The 19342-nt window shown below is 52.5% G+C and overlaps 1 protein-coding gene across 1 annotated transcript; it reads right to left on the bottom strand.

Moving 5' to 3' along the window:
- Positions 1–5104: 5104 nt before the first annotated feature.
- Positions 5105–18503, bottom strand: LOC133352547 (WD repeat-containing protein 62-like). The gene is made up of 17 exons (XM_061568258.1): positions 18388–18503; positions 17079–17141; positions 16179–16236; positions 14942–15121; positions 13951–14060; positions 12553–12763; positions 11824–11972; positions 11084–11282; positions 10589–10705; positions 10192–10400; positions 9878–9969; positions 9263–9421; positions 8862–8983; positions 8161–8282; positions 7518–7594; positions 6502–6613; positions 5105–5232 (listed from the first exon to the last, which is right to left on the bottom strand). The coding sequence occupies exons 1-16, from the start codon at positions 18501–18503 to the stop codon at positions 6567–6569; spliced, it is 2031 nt and encodes a 676-aa protein (XP_061424242.1). The 3' UTR covers positions 5105–5232; positions 6502–6566.
- Positions 18504–19342: the final 839 nt, after the last annotated feature.

A 19342-nucleotide genomic window follows, 5' to 3' on the forward strand; every position in this document is an offset into this window, starting at 1 on the left:
GCTGGACAATGGCAGCGATGTCAGGGTCGCGGGCCGAAAGGGCACCGCTCGTCCCAGCATCGGGCTGCGACTGAGCCAGAATGTCCTGGTCCAAGGTCCCCTGCGGTTGGGGAGCGAACCCAGTTGTGCGGAGGTCGGCGGCCACCTCACGCAGGCCCTCACGGAGCAGTGTGGACAAGCAGCGGCGCTCCTCTGTCACGTTTCCCAGCAACAGCGTCTGCGGGGAGGTTTTTTTTTTACATTTTGTTTGACCGGCACACAAGCTAAATTGTACGAGAATAACAGCAGCGCTCGGCTAGGTTTGACATGAATAGCATGTCTACTGGAAATATAGGTCATCAGCCCACTCAAACAATACATCAACATTAGGCGTTTATGTTTTAATTGGCCGTGCTGTGCAAGCGCCACGCACACACACACACACACATCTTTTCATGCCAGCATGTAATAGGCACAATTTATGAAGCGTTGAAAATTACCGTGTCGCACGCGTGTAAATAATGCAGCGAGCAAGAGACGCCACGCGCGCACGTGCACACACACACGCACTTGCTGGTACAGGCGCACAGCAGCGTGTGTCTTGGAAGCCAGCTCCTCAGTTAGTTGCCTGCACTCGTCAAGATGGCTGAGGTTCTCAGGTCCCAGAGGCTTGAAACCGCCACACGGCTTTCTGCGAGCAGCCACCATCGGTGTGCTTGACGCTGATTAGGGGACAGGTCAAGTAAAAGTTATTTATGAAGAAACCTGGCATTTTTCAGAGGTGGTCTCTAGTGGTTCAGAGGTCAGAGTGCTGAACTAGCACAACTCAGATTGAGTTAGAATCCAGGTCGTTGCCACAGCTAAAGTCAGTTGAGTAGTCTCAGTCTGGCCATTAATTACTGTACAAAAAACCCATCACTTAATTTGGCTAAATTCCAGCTATAAGAATGACTCATTATAGTTGCGTACTGATACTTGACAAACATTACTGTGGCAGCGCGAGTGGGAAAGTACTGCCCCCTGACGTGTGGAACACAGGATACTTGAGGGGATCTCAATGGCAACTGTGGCATGGTTTACATGGGGCTGTTTTCGAACATGAAGGGTTGCACTGCTCTGCGAGAAATACGAGTAGGTACTTAGCCTCACGACATAACACCGATATCACAAATCGGGATAAAAATGGGGGGGAAAATACTAAATAAAAACATGAAAATTAAGGGGGTAAAAAAAATCTACTGCATGGGAGAGGCATGGGGTTGAAGAACCCAAAGCCCTGTCAGCAAGTGCCTTGTTTACCTTTAGGGACGTCATACTGGCCTCCTGCACCATCATTCCAGAAGCCTTCGTGTGCAGCTGCGTGGCTCGCCTGCCCCTCAGCTTTTTGGCCACCCTCCCCGTCTCTCGTGAGATATTCTGTACCGGCCAGGCTCCTCTCAAGGACAGTAGCCGCATGCCCTCTGTCGATGCTGTAGGTCTTGTCCATCGCCTTGGCTTGCGAGCTGGCTGTGGGCACCATGTAGGATTGCCGTCTGTGCACCCGTTCCTCTGCACTGCTGTCCAGGGTCAGCTCGGACTGGCTTCTGACAATAAGGTCGCTGTCCCTCCTGCCTTTAGTTCCAGACACAAAGCTCTTCCGCTGATGGGACTCACCTGCCAAAGATATACAATGATACCACCTCGCCACCAGTCTGTATTTTTTTTATATTCTATAAAACTGCTGTTCAGAAAAGATGACTTGTGCCAAGAACATGAAGTACTATTGTTAGTTTAGCAAAATTTCAGATTTCGCCTTTGAAGCTAATTTGCATACACGGTGTTATAACAGTTTTAAGTGTAAACCATTGGAACTACTGTTTTGATTGTGAAAATTACTCACAATTACAAGGAAACACAATAAGTAATTTAAACAGCCATAACTGACGAAGGCCACATGCATAAGGGGCGACGCGGGCCGCTATGCCCCATTACAGGCCCTGGCGGCATAATACCATCAAGATCCAAAACCCCACCTCTCGCGTGGAGATCGTTCAAGGAAGCCGACTTCAGGTGATCGCGAGACATTTCCGTTTGCAGGCCACCACACGACCGGCGGACCTGCACTCGCACGGAGGCAACCGCACCACAGTGTGTGGCACAGCTTACAACCCCAGCGCACAAGGAGTAGCTCGAACAGCAGCAGCGGCAGCCGCGGCGGTGACAATGTCGAGGTGGTTCAGACGTACGTGAGCCACACTCAGGTTGCACGGTGGGAGTGCCGCGGCGACCCTCCGGGTGGACACCTGGGTGGTCCCCGTCGTCGTCTCCAGCGTCCTCCTCACATGGACAAGGACATCAGAATTAAACGAGAGTTCTAACAAAAAGGCCTATGACCAAATGACCTGGTAGGTGCCCATTCCGAAATATTATTCGAGAAGCCTGGATAGTCCTTGGATGGGTGCCCACGAGGCAAGACATATGTTGTATGCTGCAGGGCTACATTGTAGAGTGAAGCAAAATCCGTTGTTGCACTGTACCTCCATGCTCCCCCCCACATTGATATTCCCGACATTCAAACCCACGCCGATCAACCTGGCGCTGCAAGGTCAAATATCACCCACGACCTGCATGGCGCGGCGAGGCTCTCATCCAGCAGTGGATTGACAAGGGTGCTGCGCATGCTCACTCACAGGTCAACACCTCCTCGCACACCGCGCTACTGTCACGGCACCCTGGGTAACGTCCCGCTAGTCACACTTCAGGTGACTTGAGGTTTGAATAGAACTTAAATGTCCTTATTAAAAATAAATAATTCATCAAATTGCATCTCACAATCGGTGAGGAACCATAGACAAGTTTGAAGGCTGCCAGACAGTGAGCTGGCTCCAACAATTAATTGCTCTGCAGTTCTCTATATATTAAGATGTTTTCAGCCAATTATGGAGTGTTTATACATGTGGGAATAAACCGGAGCACCTTCTAGAAAACCCACGCATGCGAGAGTGCAACACTCTATCCCACTCAGAAGGGGCAGATAATATTAGTCCGCACACTCTGCTGTACTGTATTTCTTCTGACAAGCCAGAGTATGGCACCTCAATGCCCACGGGAAGGGAGTTTGGCAACATTTGTAATTTGTCCGATCCATCAACCCTTGCCTCTGAAGTGCTAAATTACAGGACACAAAATGTCCTAATCTCTGCAACTGATCCCAAGACCCAGCGGTGCCGCCTAATGTCCGAGTGGATGGGTCACTCACCAGGCGACGGACGTATCGACGTGGCTGGGCAGGCTCGCATCACTCTCACCAAGCCTCGTGGAGCCTACACCAAAAACAAAGATGCCCTGTATATACTTAGCAGACTTTTAGGGCACGTGCTGTGTACAAGCAACGATGGGCGCCGACTGCAGACAATCGCATGCATGCACGTGCCCGTACGCCCCGTCTCACGAAAACGTTTCAGACAGAAGGCTGGAAAAGCAGCACCCTCCCCGTGAAGATGCCGCAGGGATCGCCCCCCCCCCCCCCGCCCCTTGCGTTGCTGTGCACGGCGGAGCGCAGAGGGGGTTCAAACTCGGCGGTCGTGTGTCTTCAGGGGATACCACAGTGAAGACGCAAATCGTTTGCACACATTCCTCGCCTGCATTTGGCAGATCACATCATCCAGCTCAAAAAACGTCCTTTCGGTTTTTCCATTCCAGGAAATTCTCCAGCACCAACCGGAGGAATTCTGGTTGATAACACGAGCTGGCATCTTATTTATGTTGGAAGATATGTCGTTCCCATTCCACTGTCAGTTCAGCCGATTGGAATGCACGGGGATCTGAGAGCGCAGTGTGCAGCATCAGCAGCAGGCTCCTCTGCGCAGGGGAGCAGTGAGAGTGGAGGTGAGGGATGGGAGTGCAGTAGGGATGGAAGTGAATGGTGAGGGAGCGGCGAGGGGTGAAGGTGCAGTGAGGGGTGTGGGCATGGTGAGGAGTTGGGGTTTGGTGAGGGGTGGAGGCACAGCGAGGATGAATGCAGCAAGGGTGGAGAGATGCGGCGAGGGCAGAGACACAGCATTGAGCATGGTAGAGGCGCACGCGGTGAAACAGACCCTGGCGAGCCGGTCCTAGGCCGACAGGCCCCGTGCAGGTGGGGGTGTCCTCCGGAGAGCTGAACGGCCCTGAGACGGTGACGGAGCCACGCTTCCTCCGGCTGCAAGCGATGCTGCAACAGACGGGGTTCTGTTACAGACGGAAATGCGCGTTGCAAAACCTCGTCGTTGACTAATGACCGACGCAGTGAATCGATTCTGCCTCGCGATAGAAGCAAAATTGCAGGAGCTCCTCACCGCAGCATGCATTTCCACTAGCGGTCGTTGTTCATGAACTTCACCACTCGATACCTCCGCCACCGTCAAGGACCCGCTGTACCAGATTGATCGTTTCCTCCGATCCATACCGCTTCTCAACCACCGTAATCCGTAGGTCACAATATTTGTCTGGCTGCTCAACTGTAGAGTTCCTGTCACCTTGCTTAATCCAAAAGCAGAGTTTGGTTCTTATTTTCCGAACCATTACATGGGTACTTCGTTAGAAGTAACAGATTCATCAAATATCTATTCTCAAGTTCATGATGCACACATCAAATTCCGTAAGGGGATTTTTTTTATTTGCATATGGGATAGGTTCACTATAATTGCTGCAGTCACCAGCAGAAAGGATAACATAACAGAAGAGGATTCTGAAATCAAATTGGTTTGTAAAATTGTTGGTAGCAAAGCCTGTGTGCGATTCATTGCACGACCTCCATTTAGTTTTTGGCCACTTTTATTCTATACCTGTGCTCATCACATTATTGAACATAAACACTCTCGAGGATTTGTGTTGATGAGAAGATAGATAAGCTGATAAGTCTCATTTATAGACAACTCCCTACGTAAAAAAATAACGTTAATCATTTATTTCACAACCCATTGATTTATTTGGCAACTTTTCAGTGCGCGCGAAATGGTACCCAGCAGGCAAGGCGGGTGGAACCGGGCCGGACGTCTGCTCGTCCTGCACACCGGGTGATGATCTCTGACCCAGCCGCATCACCAGCTCAGGGCCCAGGCGCCAGACGAACACACAGCTGCGGCGAACAACCAACATTTTTTTTTATCGAATCGGCAACTGCCAATGGCGCTGGTGGTGCCACTGCAAAACCGGCGGTGCTCATTACACACCTGTCTCCAGCTGCTGTCATCAGGCGCTGGCAATCGCTGCTGAACTTCATGCTGGTCACCACCTCTGCAGCACACGCCAGCAGTAACCACGCCGCTCTCGACGCTTGCGAAACCAAGATGCCATTATTAGAGTAGTGATTATTTGTAAACATGCGGCGGTCTGGCAGGGTGCCAGCGGTATCTGTTTACCATGGTGGTGGTGGTGGTGGAGGCATGCAACGTTCAAGTTGTACCAGATTTCCATCATCAAAAAACGCACCGGGTCACAGTCTAGGATGCCCTTCCAACTCCACCACAGTGAGTAAACGTAAGCATTGATTTAATATGAACACAACACATTTCCAGAGGTGGCCGGGTGTCTCGGAGGTCAGAGCACTGAGCCGGCACTGCTGACGTCAAATCCAGGTAGAGGTCTGCGATTAATCTGGGTTCTCAAGTGTTTTTGTGCTGATGGGCTCACGCCAGCCACCATGATCCACACACACACACAAAACAACTCAGTAAATGTAATTATGCAAATAAATTGCCTACATTTCAGCTGAGGAAGCAGTGTGGGTGGGGAAAGTTGCTGCCCTCTACTGTGGGAACCAGAGGTACGTTGAAGGGCTCTCTTAAGTAGCTCTGTGGTAATTCCCTTTCCCGAAGCCGTTCACAAACATGAAGACATGAAGGGTTGCACTGCTCTGCGAGAGATCCAAATAAATGTTTGTATCACGACAGTGGTGAGGTGGGGGGGGGGGTAAAAAATATCATGCAGGTGTTCAATAAATGACTACCCAATCATTGGTGCAGGGCATATGTGATCGAGGCAGCGAGTGTTTTCGCTGCACGGTCGGGATGACACCCCCATCTCACACCCCCCCCCCTCAACCCATCTCATATCCTTAGGTTTTATCAGTAAAGTCACGTAGGTAAAAATTCTTAGGTTTTTTTGGTAAAGTCACGTAAGCAAAATTTTATAATTTTTTACCTACGTGACTTTACCGAAAAAACATTTATTTGGATCTCTCGCAGGATTCATATTCTTAGGTTTTTTCGGTAAAGTCACGTAGGTAAATTTTTTTTTTTACCTACATGACTTTACCGAAAAAAAATTCTTAGGTTTTTTCGGTAAAGTCACGTAGGTAAAAAATTATAAAATTTTACCTACGTGACTTTACCTGTGTGACTTTACCGAAAAAACCTAATAATTTTTTTTCGGTAAACCTTGTAGGTAAAAAAAAAAAAATTACCTACGTGACTTAACTGAAAAAACCTAAGAATATGAATCCTTGCAGTCACGAAAGCTTCAAATCTAGAACCAACCCATCTCGCTGGCCAGAACGCCGCTCACCAGAGTGGCCGTGGAAGGTGGCCAAGCAGGCGCCGCTAGCGAGATCCACAATGGACGTCGATTTGTCAGAGCAGCTGCTCGCTGCCAGTGTGCCCGACGGGGCCACGTGTACCTGCGCACACAAACAAAGACAAAGACCCCCCATGTAGCATTAACAGACTGTTGGAGCAAGTGCTGTTAGCGAGGTTCTATGAGGGCCAGCATGGTACACGAGGGAGTGGGTGACCAGCATCACGCCCGGCCGGCTTCGTCTCCCCAATAGCAATGTTTACACACCGCACCAGGTACTGGAGGCCAAGGACAGATTCAGATAATCGTCACTGGTGTTGGCCGTCACCAAGAATGGAACTTGGTATGCTCGATTCGTAGCGCAGCGCGCTAACCGTTGCACTACCGCTCCCCACACACGCACCACCCATACCCGCACGTGGCAACAGCCATTCTATTCAAGCTACAGCTAGACCTTTTAAAACTACAGGCGCCCCGTTTTCAAAAGTGGCCGGCCCCCCTTATAAAACTAGTCGCCCCATTCTCAAACGACAGCTTCTTATCGGCAACCAGTGCCATAGCATGGGGGGGGGGGGGTAGGTGGGGGGGGGGGTGCCCCTCCTGAAGGTGGCTTTGCCCCACGTGTTGCTAAACTGTTGGAAACGAAGCAAGCAATGGGCGCTCGTGGTTCAAAATCGTGGTGGGGCGGTGCTGGCACCACAGCAGCGGGGGGAGGTGCCGCAACGAGGATGGAACCTTGACTCGGGCGCCAACACGTCTAGCAGCTAATGCTGGCGGCAACAGCCAACCGGACCTTACACTGCAGCTGCCGTACAATCGCGACCCCTCCTCCCCGACCCCACAATCTCAGGACCGCAATCTGGACTTTAGAAAGCAATCCCCGTGATTCAAACGGATGGAGTGACCGCAAGACCATCTGCGCGTGCCACCCGGCCGCCTTCGGGCGATGGCGACTGCGGGCGCAGGAAGCGTAACATCACGGCCGGGCGACGCCGGCGGCCGAGCACCTTGAGCACCGTCCCCTCGTCCGCGCTGGAGCCCTTCACGCAGTGACGCTTGCCGGCCGTCGACGGGGCTGAACACCCTGCAGCGCACGGACATGCAGGGCTTTAACCTCACCATCGCCGACACGAGCCCCCCCCCCCCGACCCCCGCCGCCCACTCGACCGCAACGAGACGAGCGCTGCCGCCCCCCCCCCCCCCCACACTAAAGCCGACACGCAAGAGCAACAAATGAAACGACCACAAAGTCGGGCCCAGTGCGGGTGCAATCAAACACCGATCGCTAGAATTCCTCCTCAAGCGCACAATACGAGCGCATCCGGGGTTACATGTCAGCCGGTTCAGTCGGCGTTGGCGATCTGGAGAAATATTTCTGCACCTGGCACACCACATCATCCATCGCTATGGACGTGGATACTACTCGTCACGCGCCAAATTAGCCACCTGATTAATTGGCGCACGACCCAGCAGGCTCTCGTTGACGAGTCAACTGCTCACGGGGAACCGGACGAGCGATCGTCATCGAGCGCTGGGGGAGAGGAGCCCGACCGGTGGCGTAGCTCTCAAGTGTGCAGGCGGTGCAACTGCACCAGGCCTCCCCGGGCTGGGGTGGGGTGGAGGGGGCCCCCCGTCGTCACGTGTCCCCACCGCAGCATGCGGTCCAGGCAGCCCAGCACGGCGACACGCCCCACCGAGTCCACGTCCATGTCAGCCGGAGTCTCCTTCACCACCACGTGGCGCGTCACCGCACACCGCAGGCCGTCCTCGCACTGCCGGCGCCGCACAAAAATCCCACACACGCGCCACGCCACGCACCTTGTACATCAATCACAAGATCTTCCCCCCCCCCACCCACGTAGAACCTTTAGCAGATTGTGGGGGCAAGTGCTGTCCTGGCGAGTACCAATTAAGGCCAGCACAGCACACGTGGGTGGCCAGCACCATGCCCGGCCACATTTTTCTCTCCCCAGTGCTGATGTTTACCCACGAAATGCGTTGCAGGTTGGCGGGTTCATAGCGCAGTGCGCATCCCCACCATAATACATCGTACTGCCCCACAAAAACATTTAACCAATACGCAAAGATGTACTTGTGTGTAAAGAAGCCCAGCCTTATCCAGACCACCAGCTCAAAAGAACTGAATGTGTAGCCAATTTGTCGTTTGGACCACCAACTCACAGAATTGAGGCCATCCCAAAAAACAGCAGCGAAACAAAGATCATTATAGACCGGTTTCCTCTTCATTAGGAGTCATCTTCAGTACAGCCGTTGACTTCCGCTGCCGCTCTACGTCCAACACCACGCACCGTGCCCATCCTCGCCCTGCCAACACCGTGCACCGCACACACCTCCGTGCTCCGCGCACCGCCGGGCGGCACCGATTCGCGAGCGTGGCTCACTGTGTGCACCGATCGGAAGTAGAGCGACCGGTCCGGGCCGCAGCTCACCAAGCGCAGTGCGTCACCGCTCCCTGTGACCACACGCACCATGCCAGGCGACCGGCCACGGCCAACCACACGACCACCATTGATTTGCCAACGATTCTGGCGATGCTGATAACGCCGATGCTAACGGTGCTGCCGAATGCCAATAATGATGAACACGTCCATATGCCAGTAACACCAATGCCGATGATGACACCTCGAAAAGTCAACCCCGGGCAGGATAAACCCCATCCACCAGGAGGTGAAACCCCGGCTAGGACACCGGCCTCCCCGCGAGGTGGAGGCGCTCCCCCTCGTGGCCGAACCTGCGAATCGCGCGGCCGTCACGGGCGAGGAATGCTCCTCCAGGACGGCCACGACGCGCGGACTCCCGGCGCCTCCTGCTCCTCCTCCTCCACACCGCTCCGCCAGTCGGAACACGCGCACAACACGGTCCCTCCCGGCGGACACCAGCAAGCCCTCTCCTGCACAGACCCCCCCACCGCACCCACCCCGTGATAGACGCCACTGCCTTCGTGTTCCCTAGTTTGTGAACAGTGATTTATAAATTTCGATGTAAAGCTTTCGTGACTGCAGGGATTCATCATCTTGGTTCTTTCGGTAAAGTCACGTAGAAGGGAAATAATAAAATAATAAAAATAAAACATAATAAAATAATTCTCACGACGTTTCGGCCACAACGCAAGCAGCCGTCCTCAGGTGGAGAACAGGTCTGTCGAGGAGACAGTGTCTTTATAAATACAAAGGATTCCTGTAGATGGGAGGCGTGGGTAGTGACGATGGTGGGGATTATAACAGTGACTGTCTGATATTAGCCAAGATGCTTGTTTTTGTCATGATTGATGGGTGTGATGATTATGGGGATTATGACCACTGGTGCTGATCTAGGTAACGTTCATGATGATAGTGCCCTTGCTCACCTCCTTTGCACCGGGTGTAGTCGAGACACAGAACCTCGGCCGTGTGAGCTCCGGGAATCAGTGTCTCCTCCCAGCTCTTCAGGTCCACGATGCTGAGCGACAAACTCCATCACCACCGCGAGCACGTCGCCGCCCACCACTCGCCCACCGCAACACCGCTCGCCGTCGTACATGCGCACTGCACACGCCTTAAGACTCGCCGTCGCCACCTCGAGCACCGCACCACTCACCGTGACCGGACACGTGCACCGCAGACCCACGGCACAGCACAGCACGCACGCAAGCCGACAAACTCCGCCGCACACTGCACGCACCTGATGTTGCCGGCGTGGTCGCCCAGGGCCAGGCTGTGCCCCCCCGGCAGCAAGCGCATGCAGCGCACGCCACCTCCTGCCACGTCAGTCCCCCGCTTGGGGCCCTGGGGCACCCCCCCCAACGACCGAGCACCCGCGCGGCCTCGGTCCTGGGAGGTCCCACGCTGTTCTGGACGGAGGCCGTCGGAGCAGAACACCCAGAGCAGCTCCTGTCGCGATGACGGCCACAGTCGCCCAACAGCCACCATTGGCCCAACCAACACGAACCAAACATTGTCGCTCGACCACACCTTTAATCCACAGCGCTGTCACCCGACATCACCGTCGCCCCGACAGCCACCGCCACCACCATCACACCTAAAAGGCCCATCACGAGCACAGCTCCCCGGAGGCTTACCGGGTAGCTGGAATGTCCGGGGCCCCACATGCGCACGGTGCTATCGGATGAGCAGGTGAGGAACGAGCTCTGTGGTGGGCAGCCAGGGCCCACAAGATCCCACAGCTCCGGGTTCACCTGGGTCCCCACCACAGGTGCCATAAGGAACGAGTGTAAATACACTGTGGGGTGAAAACAATAAAATCTCAAAACAAGTTTCAAAAACGCGTGCGTTGAGGATGGTGGTCCCTGTAGGGTGCCACAGGTGACTTCTGGGAGCTTGGCTCCACATTTCAAGGAAATTCCTCCAGGGCCCATTCACCAATGAGCTCAAGAGCATCCATAGGTGGGAGGGGGGGGGGGGCCGAGGGGGGATGGGGGGGTGGGGGTCCTTCATCAAATGAGCCCCACGAACAGGATGGACGCATTCACGACACGAGCCCCGAGCATCTGCAACAGTGCGCCAACGATCGTTATAGCTGCGGGCCTAGCGACGCTGATCCCCGCGGGCGTCACCTCGATGCCTCGCACTCCGCCGGCGTGGTAGTGAGCGGCGTGCAGGGGCCGTGCAGGCTGCCCCGGCGACGCATCGGCCCACACGTACACGCTGTGGTCCCCGTACAAGCAGCCCAGCCAGCCGCGCCTAGCGTCCCGGCACACGGCTACAGTGACGGCGCACGGCACCGGCTCGTCCTGCTGCTGCTCCCCACTTTGCCTGCACACACATGCATGTACACACGCACGGAAGAGACACGCATGCACAGACAGAACAAACCAAGCGAGGATCCTGCCTATAGCCTTTATCTGCATCTTGCAGCAAGCGATGTTGGCGAGTACTCTAAATGCGGCATGGCGCTCAAAGGGGTGGTGTGGTCAGAATCGGTAAGCCACCTTTGTCTCCCCAGTGCAGATGTGTATATAATTGCACCAAGAACTTATTTGCAGGTCGAGTCAACCTACGGGAGACTCATGATTGGCTCTGGTCAGCGGGTTTGTAGCGCAATGTGCAAACCACCACTCCCCACAACATGCACAGCGACACGCACGCTCCATACTCAAGACCACACTCATGTAGATTTGGAGATCTCAAGTTGACTCGCAGCCAGACGAACACTCTGTCCACGCGTTGCTCTTCAATTATCACCACCAAATTAATCACTCTGCCAGACTTCCGTGGGACCTCAGCCAACGGGTACACCTTCCCCCTGGGATTCTGAGACGGCAAGACGCGTGGTACCATGGCAATCGGCGTTTACCACGGCCTTTTCAGGCCATCCAGGTGGCTCGGACGGGGCAGGGTGCATACGGGCCGCAGGCTGCGGGCACACAGCCCCACCACCAGCCCATTGGCGCCACCACAGAACACCAGCTCTTCGTCCACGCACAAGCACTTGGCCACGGATACCTGAGCATGCCACAGAGCAACAAACAACAAAGGTCATCCGACGGAGAAGTGCGGAGTGCGTACAGCCCCGCCGATGACTCCCGGCCGGCAGACACGCAGGGGGAAATTTTTGGCAACATCAGAAGAATAAACTTTTGAGCTCCTTGGTGCATTGTAAGGCGATGTCTGGGTGTGACTCTTAAGACGGACGAAGAAGAAGAAAGGGCAATCAATGCCTTCGAATGAGAAAGCCTTCTCGAGAATTTGTAAAACGCTTTGTAAAGAGCAAGCAACCAGCAAGGAAGTTCTAGAAAGAATGGACATGGACAAAGGGTCAGGTCAAGTGCAAGAAACTGAAATATCTGGGAAAGTTGACTGGGGTGAACGGGAACATTCAAAGGTGCGTTGAGTGAAGACCACGGATCAGACCAGATGTCCAACACTGGCCGGGACAGACGCTGTCTCTATTGAAAGACGCAGTGACACAAGGGAAGGGAAGAGAGCGCACTGTAAGACGACACTGGTAGAGGCAATGGTCAGCCCGCAACGCAACCCTAAAGGCCAAACAAAAAGACTAAGGAGGAGAGGTAATTCCCCAGACCTGCAAGTCGACGCAGTGGCACAAAACCCTCTGCTCGTCAAAGACGCACAGGCAGCCAGAGAGAGTGAGGCAGTAGGTGAGGTTCTGGCAGGCCGGCCCCTGCCCACAGGCCACCGCACAAAACACAGCCTCCCGCTGCAGGCCCAGCAGCGCCGCACGGCCCGGCAGGGGGGCCCCGTTGATGGCCGCCTGATCCCCTTTGGGGGGCAACCTCCCTCGCGAACAACAAGAGCGCAGGGTGGGGGTGGGGGGTAGCACTAAATGAACGCGGAACAATCTTTTAATCCATTGCACACGTTGTCAGCAGGGGGCAGTGCAGGAAAATCCAATGTTATCCTGTACTACGCTTCAACGTCTGCGTGGGTTGCCTTCGCCAAGTGTCACATAAAAGCGTGGTGAAGTCTGTTCAAATAAGCCCCATCATGATCCAGAGCATGGGAAGGCCCTCATCCAACAGTGGATTGACCAAAGTGCTGTATGGTAGGGTGCCACTAAAATTTTTTTTCAAGGTCTTGTTCATTTGCCTGTTCGACTGAAGCATTGCGAGCTTAAGGATGAACCATCAATATTTACCTTCTCATGGCCGATTTCTACGACATGGTGATGCACTGCACTCTGAGAATTCCAACAGGTCAAATCGTCTCCTAGCACACGTCACCGATAGCACGATTGGATTCAAATGTGGAGCAACACAAAAAATATTTGATTCATATAAAAATCACTCCTTAGCTGCGTGTTTGGAAGTGTCACCCACACACGGCCTCAACGAATACATTAAATTAAAAAACACCCCCATACAAGCTATATTAAAGCACATGCTAACATTACACCGTTATAACGCAGGGCCGAATAGGACTTTCAAATACGCTTGGCGAGCCACATGTTTAACCCACGCAGTGCTACAATGAATTAGCGCAGCCAAGAACCTTGCACAGATGTAAACAATAATAATGTTCGTGACCCGTTTTCAAGTTACCGGCCTCACGTCACCGCGAGCCGTATAAAATGAAGCAGTGTGCCACATACTCTTAGGTTTTTTCGGTAAAGTCACGTAGGTAAAAAATTCAATTAAAAGTTAATCAAAGTAATAATGGAAATAAAATAAAATAATAAATTACGACGTTTCGGAGGCAACACAAGACTCCGTCATCAGGTGGGACCGTCACAGCTAAAATTACTGCATCAAGTGAGGAAAATTCCAAAAGACCAGCTCTTAAATACAAGTTAAGGGGGGAGGGGGTTATCTGAATGTGGTAACCAGGGAATGGAACGTGGGGGTGGTGGTGTGCCATACATGGTGCATAAGCCTTAGGTTCTCATCCCCTCTTACAAGTGCGAGCAGTCGGGACTGTGGGCCTGGAGAGTTAATGGTGGGTGAGGCGGCGGGGGGGTAAGTACCAGAACCTGACGTGGCGCACGCCGGCCGTGACGAGGCGGGAGCCACACGAGGAGAATGCCAGAGCCAGCACGTGACTCGACACCTTGTTGGTGGCCACCAGGTGGCCGCTCTTCACAGATACAGGACATGCACGCAAGACAGATGCCCCGTGTAGCCTTATAGACTGTTGGGTGACGAATAAATAACGATTTGATGATTTAATAATAGGATTAACTTCAACAAAACCACGATAGATTGTGTACAATTTGGCACCATCGTGGTGGCTCGTGGATAAAGGAAAATAAAGTTACCATTTAGGTCAACAAACCACCTCCCAAGTCTTCTGGAAAATATGGAGAAGCAAGATTGGTGGGGAACGCCGGGCATGGAGGCACATGCCTGGTATCCAGCGCTTTGGAGGCAAGGGTCCGTGGATGATGTTGCGGTTTGTGGAACTCCTGAATTCAAGGCTGCAATATGGCCAGAAGATGACGGAACTACAAATGGATCCTTGAATCCGTCTGTGTAGAACTTTGAGCGTCATTGGATTCCCTCCAGGTACTACAAGTATCCTCCCAGACGCAAAAGTTATTCATGAAAAAGGCCAAACATCTCAAAGCAGGGCCCTCTTGATAAAAACTCCTTTAGACTCACCTCGAATTTCCAGAACATATGTATGTAATTAAAAAGACTTTCCCAGTTATTCGTTAAAACTTATGTTGGGACCGCCGGAGAGGTAATTATTTCTCTTCTTGGTTCTTTCGGTAAAGTCACGTAGAATGGAAATAATAAAATAATAAATAATAAAACATAATAAAATAATTCTCACGACGTTTCGGCCACAACGCAAGCAGCCGTCCTCAGGTGAAGACCAGGTCTGTCGGGGAGACAGCGTCTCCCCATTCTACGTGACTTTAGCAAAAGAACCAAGAAGATGAATCCCTGCAGTCACGAAAGCTTTAAATCGAAAGGTAATTATTTTTCCGCTCATTGGAGTGGTTCCTGCCTCACCTTCCAGTCCCATAGGTTCACGGCCTGGTCGTGGCGCCGGCCCACGGAGACAAGCAGGCGGCCGTCGGGCGAGAAGGCGGTGCAGGCCACACCGTGCTGGTGGCCGACTCCCAGCACCGCGACACTGCTCCACTCGCCCTGCAGCAGCCTCCACACGCAGATGCAGGGGGCCGCACCGGCCTGCAAGCACAGCCGAGGGCAGGTCAAGTCCGCCGCTCACGGCATCTGCAGGCAACCTTGGAGCTGCGCCGCTGCAGCTTAGACTCGATCGCCGCATCAGGCCTTGTTTGGTCGGGACCGTGACTGGGTCCAGCAAATAGTGCGTTCTCTGATCGTTGCGCAAGGTTTCTGATTCCATTCCTGCTGGCCGCCCTGGTTATTACTGCGGGCATATTAGCCATAAAATATTATCCACCGTTTGTTTTAAAAGTGGACGTTAAAGATCCCCAGACGTAATTATAAATAAGCAGGCCATTGGATGCTTAAGTTATGGTCCAAATTTGCCAAAATTCGAAAAATGACCTGCAAATTACTAAATTTGGATTACGCATACCAATACTGTATCGCACCCGACTGTGAAACGAAGGCAGACTGTGTTAAACGCAGCGCCTTGCGCTACACGAATGGTGCAATTACCAAATGTATTAAATTATGACATTAATTATTATTACTGCATAGGTACCGTAATCTCCAAATGGTGACACTTTCTCCCCCGTATTTTAATACAAAAGTTTGGTGTGAATTTTATAATCCGGTAGCTGTGTGTATGACCATATTTTGTACAACTTTATTGACACTGGCCACAAGTTTGGGGTGTCCGGGGCATACAGGAATGCACACCATCTCGTTTCAGACCAAAAATATTCTAAATTGTGAACACGACGATTAGACTGCATTGATAGCTAACAAGGATGACACCAGTATGCCTTTGTCTCGTTGTCATTCGGCCACTGCTTCATGAAAAAAGTATTACCTTAAAGAACGCTTGGTGCATTATACACGCAGTATGCGGAGGTCAGGTGACATGCAAGGCACGATAAGGCTGGGCGTGCCCATGGTGACTCATGAGGGGTATCCACTTCAACAGCGTCACACTGATCAGTCACCGAGCCAGGGCCACAGACAAGGGGTAGCGAGGGCAGGTGGGGACAGTTTTCCCTGGGTATCAGATGGTCATCTGGGCATTTTCCCACGGGGGCTTCTAAAAACATTTCGGCGGTCCTCCACCCGAGCTCACCTCTCCCGTGGCCAGGTGTGCACCGTCCAGAGAGAATGCCAAGGCAGTGATGGGCTTCCTGAGGGTCCAAAGGAGATGGGGCACAGCAGTGATGCTCTTTACACAGCTTGGCTACCACAGCCTTCCAAGAGCAACAAGGCAAGCTGCCCTCTCAACCTCATCCTCTGAAAATAGGTGCATGCAGATGATGCTAATAATTTCATGGAATCATTGGGTAAGCAACTTGGACGGTCATAACCATACATGGCTAGATTTTATTAGTAGAAGGGGGTTTTCCATGTGGAGGCCAGATTAGAGACAGGCATTAGAGTGTCACTCGGACGGCAGTGACCAAGATGAAAACCTGAAGCCAGATGGTCAGATACTGCAAGAGCTGTTTTTGAAGGACGTGCGTCATCTTTGCAATTACCGGACCAAACGGAAGGAAACAATGGCGGTGTTGTGGCATAAATTGTCACTGGCCATGATGACCTCTCGACCGGGAACCAAAGGAACAGCTGATAGCAGACGTCTGTAGGTCTGCAATGCCACTTGAGCGACATCAGCCAATCGGTACAAACCGGCAAACAGTCTACACCGGTGTTTCTCAACTGCAGTCCTCACGACCCTGCACGGTACAACCTTCCACGATCACCAACCATCACGCGACATTGTGTGCAGTGGCTTAATTTGCGTACGAGTAATTAAAGAAAATGGTAATTTACGAAAACGAAAACCAGTGGCAGGGGTCTCCCGCATGGACTGGAGTTCTGAAGGACTGGAGTTGAGAAACACTGGTCGACGAAAACAGAGCCCTACATCGAGTCGCGCGGGCCCCTCAGGGCCGCTGGGCCCCAAACGACTGCTGGGCTCCAAACGGCCACAGTTACCGCCAATCCTGGGGGTAGTAAGTCGTCACACCTGGCCGGGTTGATGATGTGCCTCTGCTCGCCAGTGCTGGGGTCAAGCAGCACCACCACGCACCTGCAGGGACGGCAAACGCGGGGCAGCAAGGGGAAGCAAGCAGGCTCCTTGCCACTGCCCTATTCTGGGATAGAGGCAAAGGCTGCCATTTTGTAGGGGTTGGGATGAGGAGCCTGGCCATTAAAGCATCTCTTCTGCACCGCGGTAGTTTGATGCGCTGTATTCCCCGCTTCCTGTGCATTCACACAGCTGTTTGCTTTCTGTAAACCGCAGTCTATAGGCTGTGACGACTTCTTGTGTATGTATTAATTGTGGATGACTTTCCTCCACGTAAACGTGTATTGTTCTGTACCATGCCTCGCAGCTCTCTTATCCAAGCAGTCGTGCACACCCTGGTTTATTGACATAATTACGAGTCCCGGTTAATCATTCCCATCATGCAAGGCTGTACCTTTTTACAAGGCGACACGGGGGTTCGGGCTAATGTTATAAGAGTGAGTATTGTAGCGAGCATTTATGGTGGGGCTAACACTCAGGATAAGGGAGTCAATGACCAGAAGTTCAATTCCCAGTCGCCCTCGGCCTCAAAGTGTCAACGTTAGTTGCTGAACATTTGAGACTGAAAAATTAACCAATTCGGATTCGATAATTTTATAATTGCGCAAAGCAGTGTGGAGAGGCATATTTTTGGAATTACACCGAGACAATCACATGCATTAGACAGGTTAAAATGGAAACATTAATGCGACCGAAGCAAAAAAAAGTGGACTTGGGACAGGACACTTGGCTAGAAGGGATGCAGGCCGGTGACCGAGACTCACGACGAAGTAGCGGCCAAAAGGAGGGAACGCGCCAAAGATTGATAACGTTCGCCGCGGAGATGGAGTGGCGAAATCAACTCGTGTACAGCAGCCAAGTTCGATTTTTCCATAGTTTGGTTATGGCAATATGTTGTAGGAGCTAAATACCAATGTCGAGGTCTGCCGGCCACGAGAGGGCTTCGGGAGAGGGTTCGTGTAGTGTTGCCGTTCCTCGTTGAAGGGGCACAGACTACGGTGGTTTACAATACAGACCATCATTTAGGTTGCATGGCCACAATCGCACCACTATGTGGCCTTACATTTTTCATTCATATCAGAGACATGGCCAACGGCCTGGCGGAGGAGCTTGGCAACTTGTTACTTCGCAAGACCCTGAGAAATGGCAACGGCTTGAGGCCTTCATCCAGCAGTGGATACATCACGGCTGCTGCTGATAATAACGACAGTGCATGGGGAGGGGAATATTTTGGGGCCGAGGGCCTCACCCAGCTGCGTAGGCCACGATCCCCGATGTGGGATTGCACCCGAAGGCTGCAGGGCCCGCAGTGACTCCCAGCACCACCTCCAGGGTCGCGGAGGCCCGCCTCGCCGTCTCGGCCATCGGGGACCCGCTCTACCCGGGGTCACACGAGGTCACACGAGGTCACACGAGGTCACACGAGGTCACACGAGGTCACACGAGGTCACACGAGGTCACACGCGGTCACACGCGGTCACACGCGGTCACACGCGGTCACACGCGGTCACACGCGGTCACTCGGGGACGGAGGCGGTCCTCACTGTCTGGTGGAGAAAGATGGGGAAATACAAAAAAAATCCGCTCCGTTCCCACCCACCCATGCCTTCTTATTTAAAGGCGGGCAATCCAGTTTCGTGCCAGCCACGAAATTAAGTAATTTGTGAATCAATTAATGAATCAATTGAGCGCGTCGTGCCTATTGTGATTTTGCGTTGAAGCTGCTCGACATGATCACACTCACCTGGATGTTTGATGAAAGATCTATGATTTAATTAAGGTAGCTCACTGTGGCACACGCGGCATTATGAATGCAACGATGAATCATCAATTTATCCATATTCATTCTACATATCAATTCTATTTGTTTACAGCGTACTTCCCGGATTATAAGACGCACCCCAGGCTCGGATATGTTGTATATGTCATCGTAGGTAATATGTACACTGGTTACAAATGTATCATTATGGATATGAAACATGGATGTTACACATGTAATGTTGACGAATGTAATTCACCCAAAGCCGAAAATTGCACTCAGTATTGATAGGTGCACGCGTGAAATTCTGTGCAATTATGATTGCCACCAGAGGCCGCTAAATCCACGACAGTAATCCAAGAACCCAGATCAGATTACTTGTCTGGTCGGCACCACCTGAGGTGGCACAACTTTAGCGGTTCCAATTAATTTATGTGGCCAAGAA

This window comes from Lethenteron reissneri, chromosome 41 (assembly GCF_015708825.2).
Source record: "Lethenteron reissneri isolate LAM-NWPU_2019-01 chromosome 41, ASM1570882v1, whole genome shotgun sequence".
Lineage (NCBI taxonomy): Eukaryota > Metazoa > Chordata > Hyperoartia > Petromyzontiformes > Petromyzontidae > Lethenteron > Lethenteron reissneri.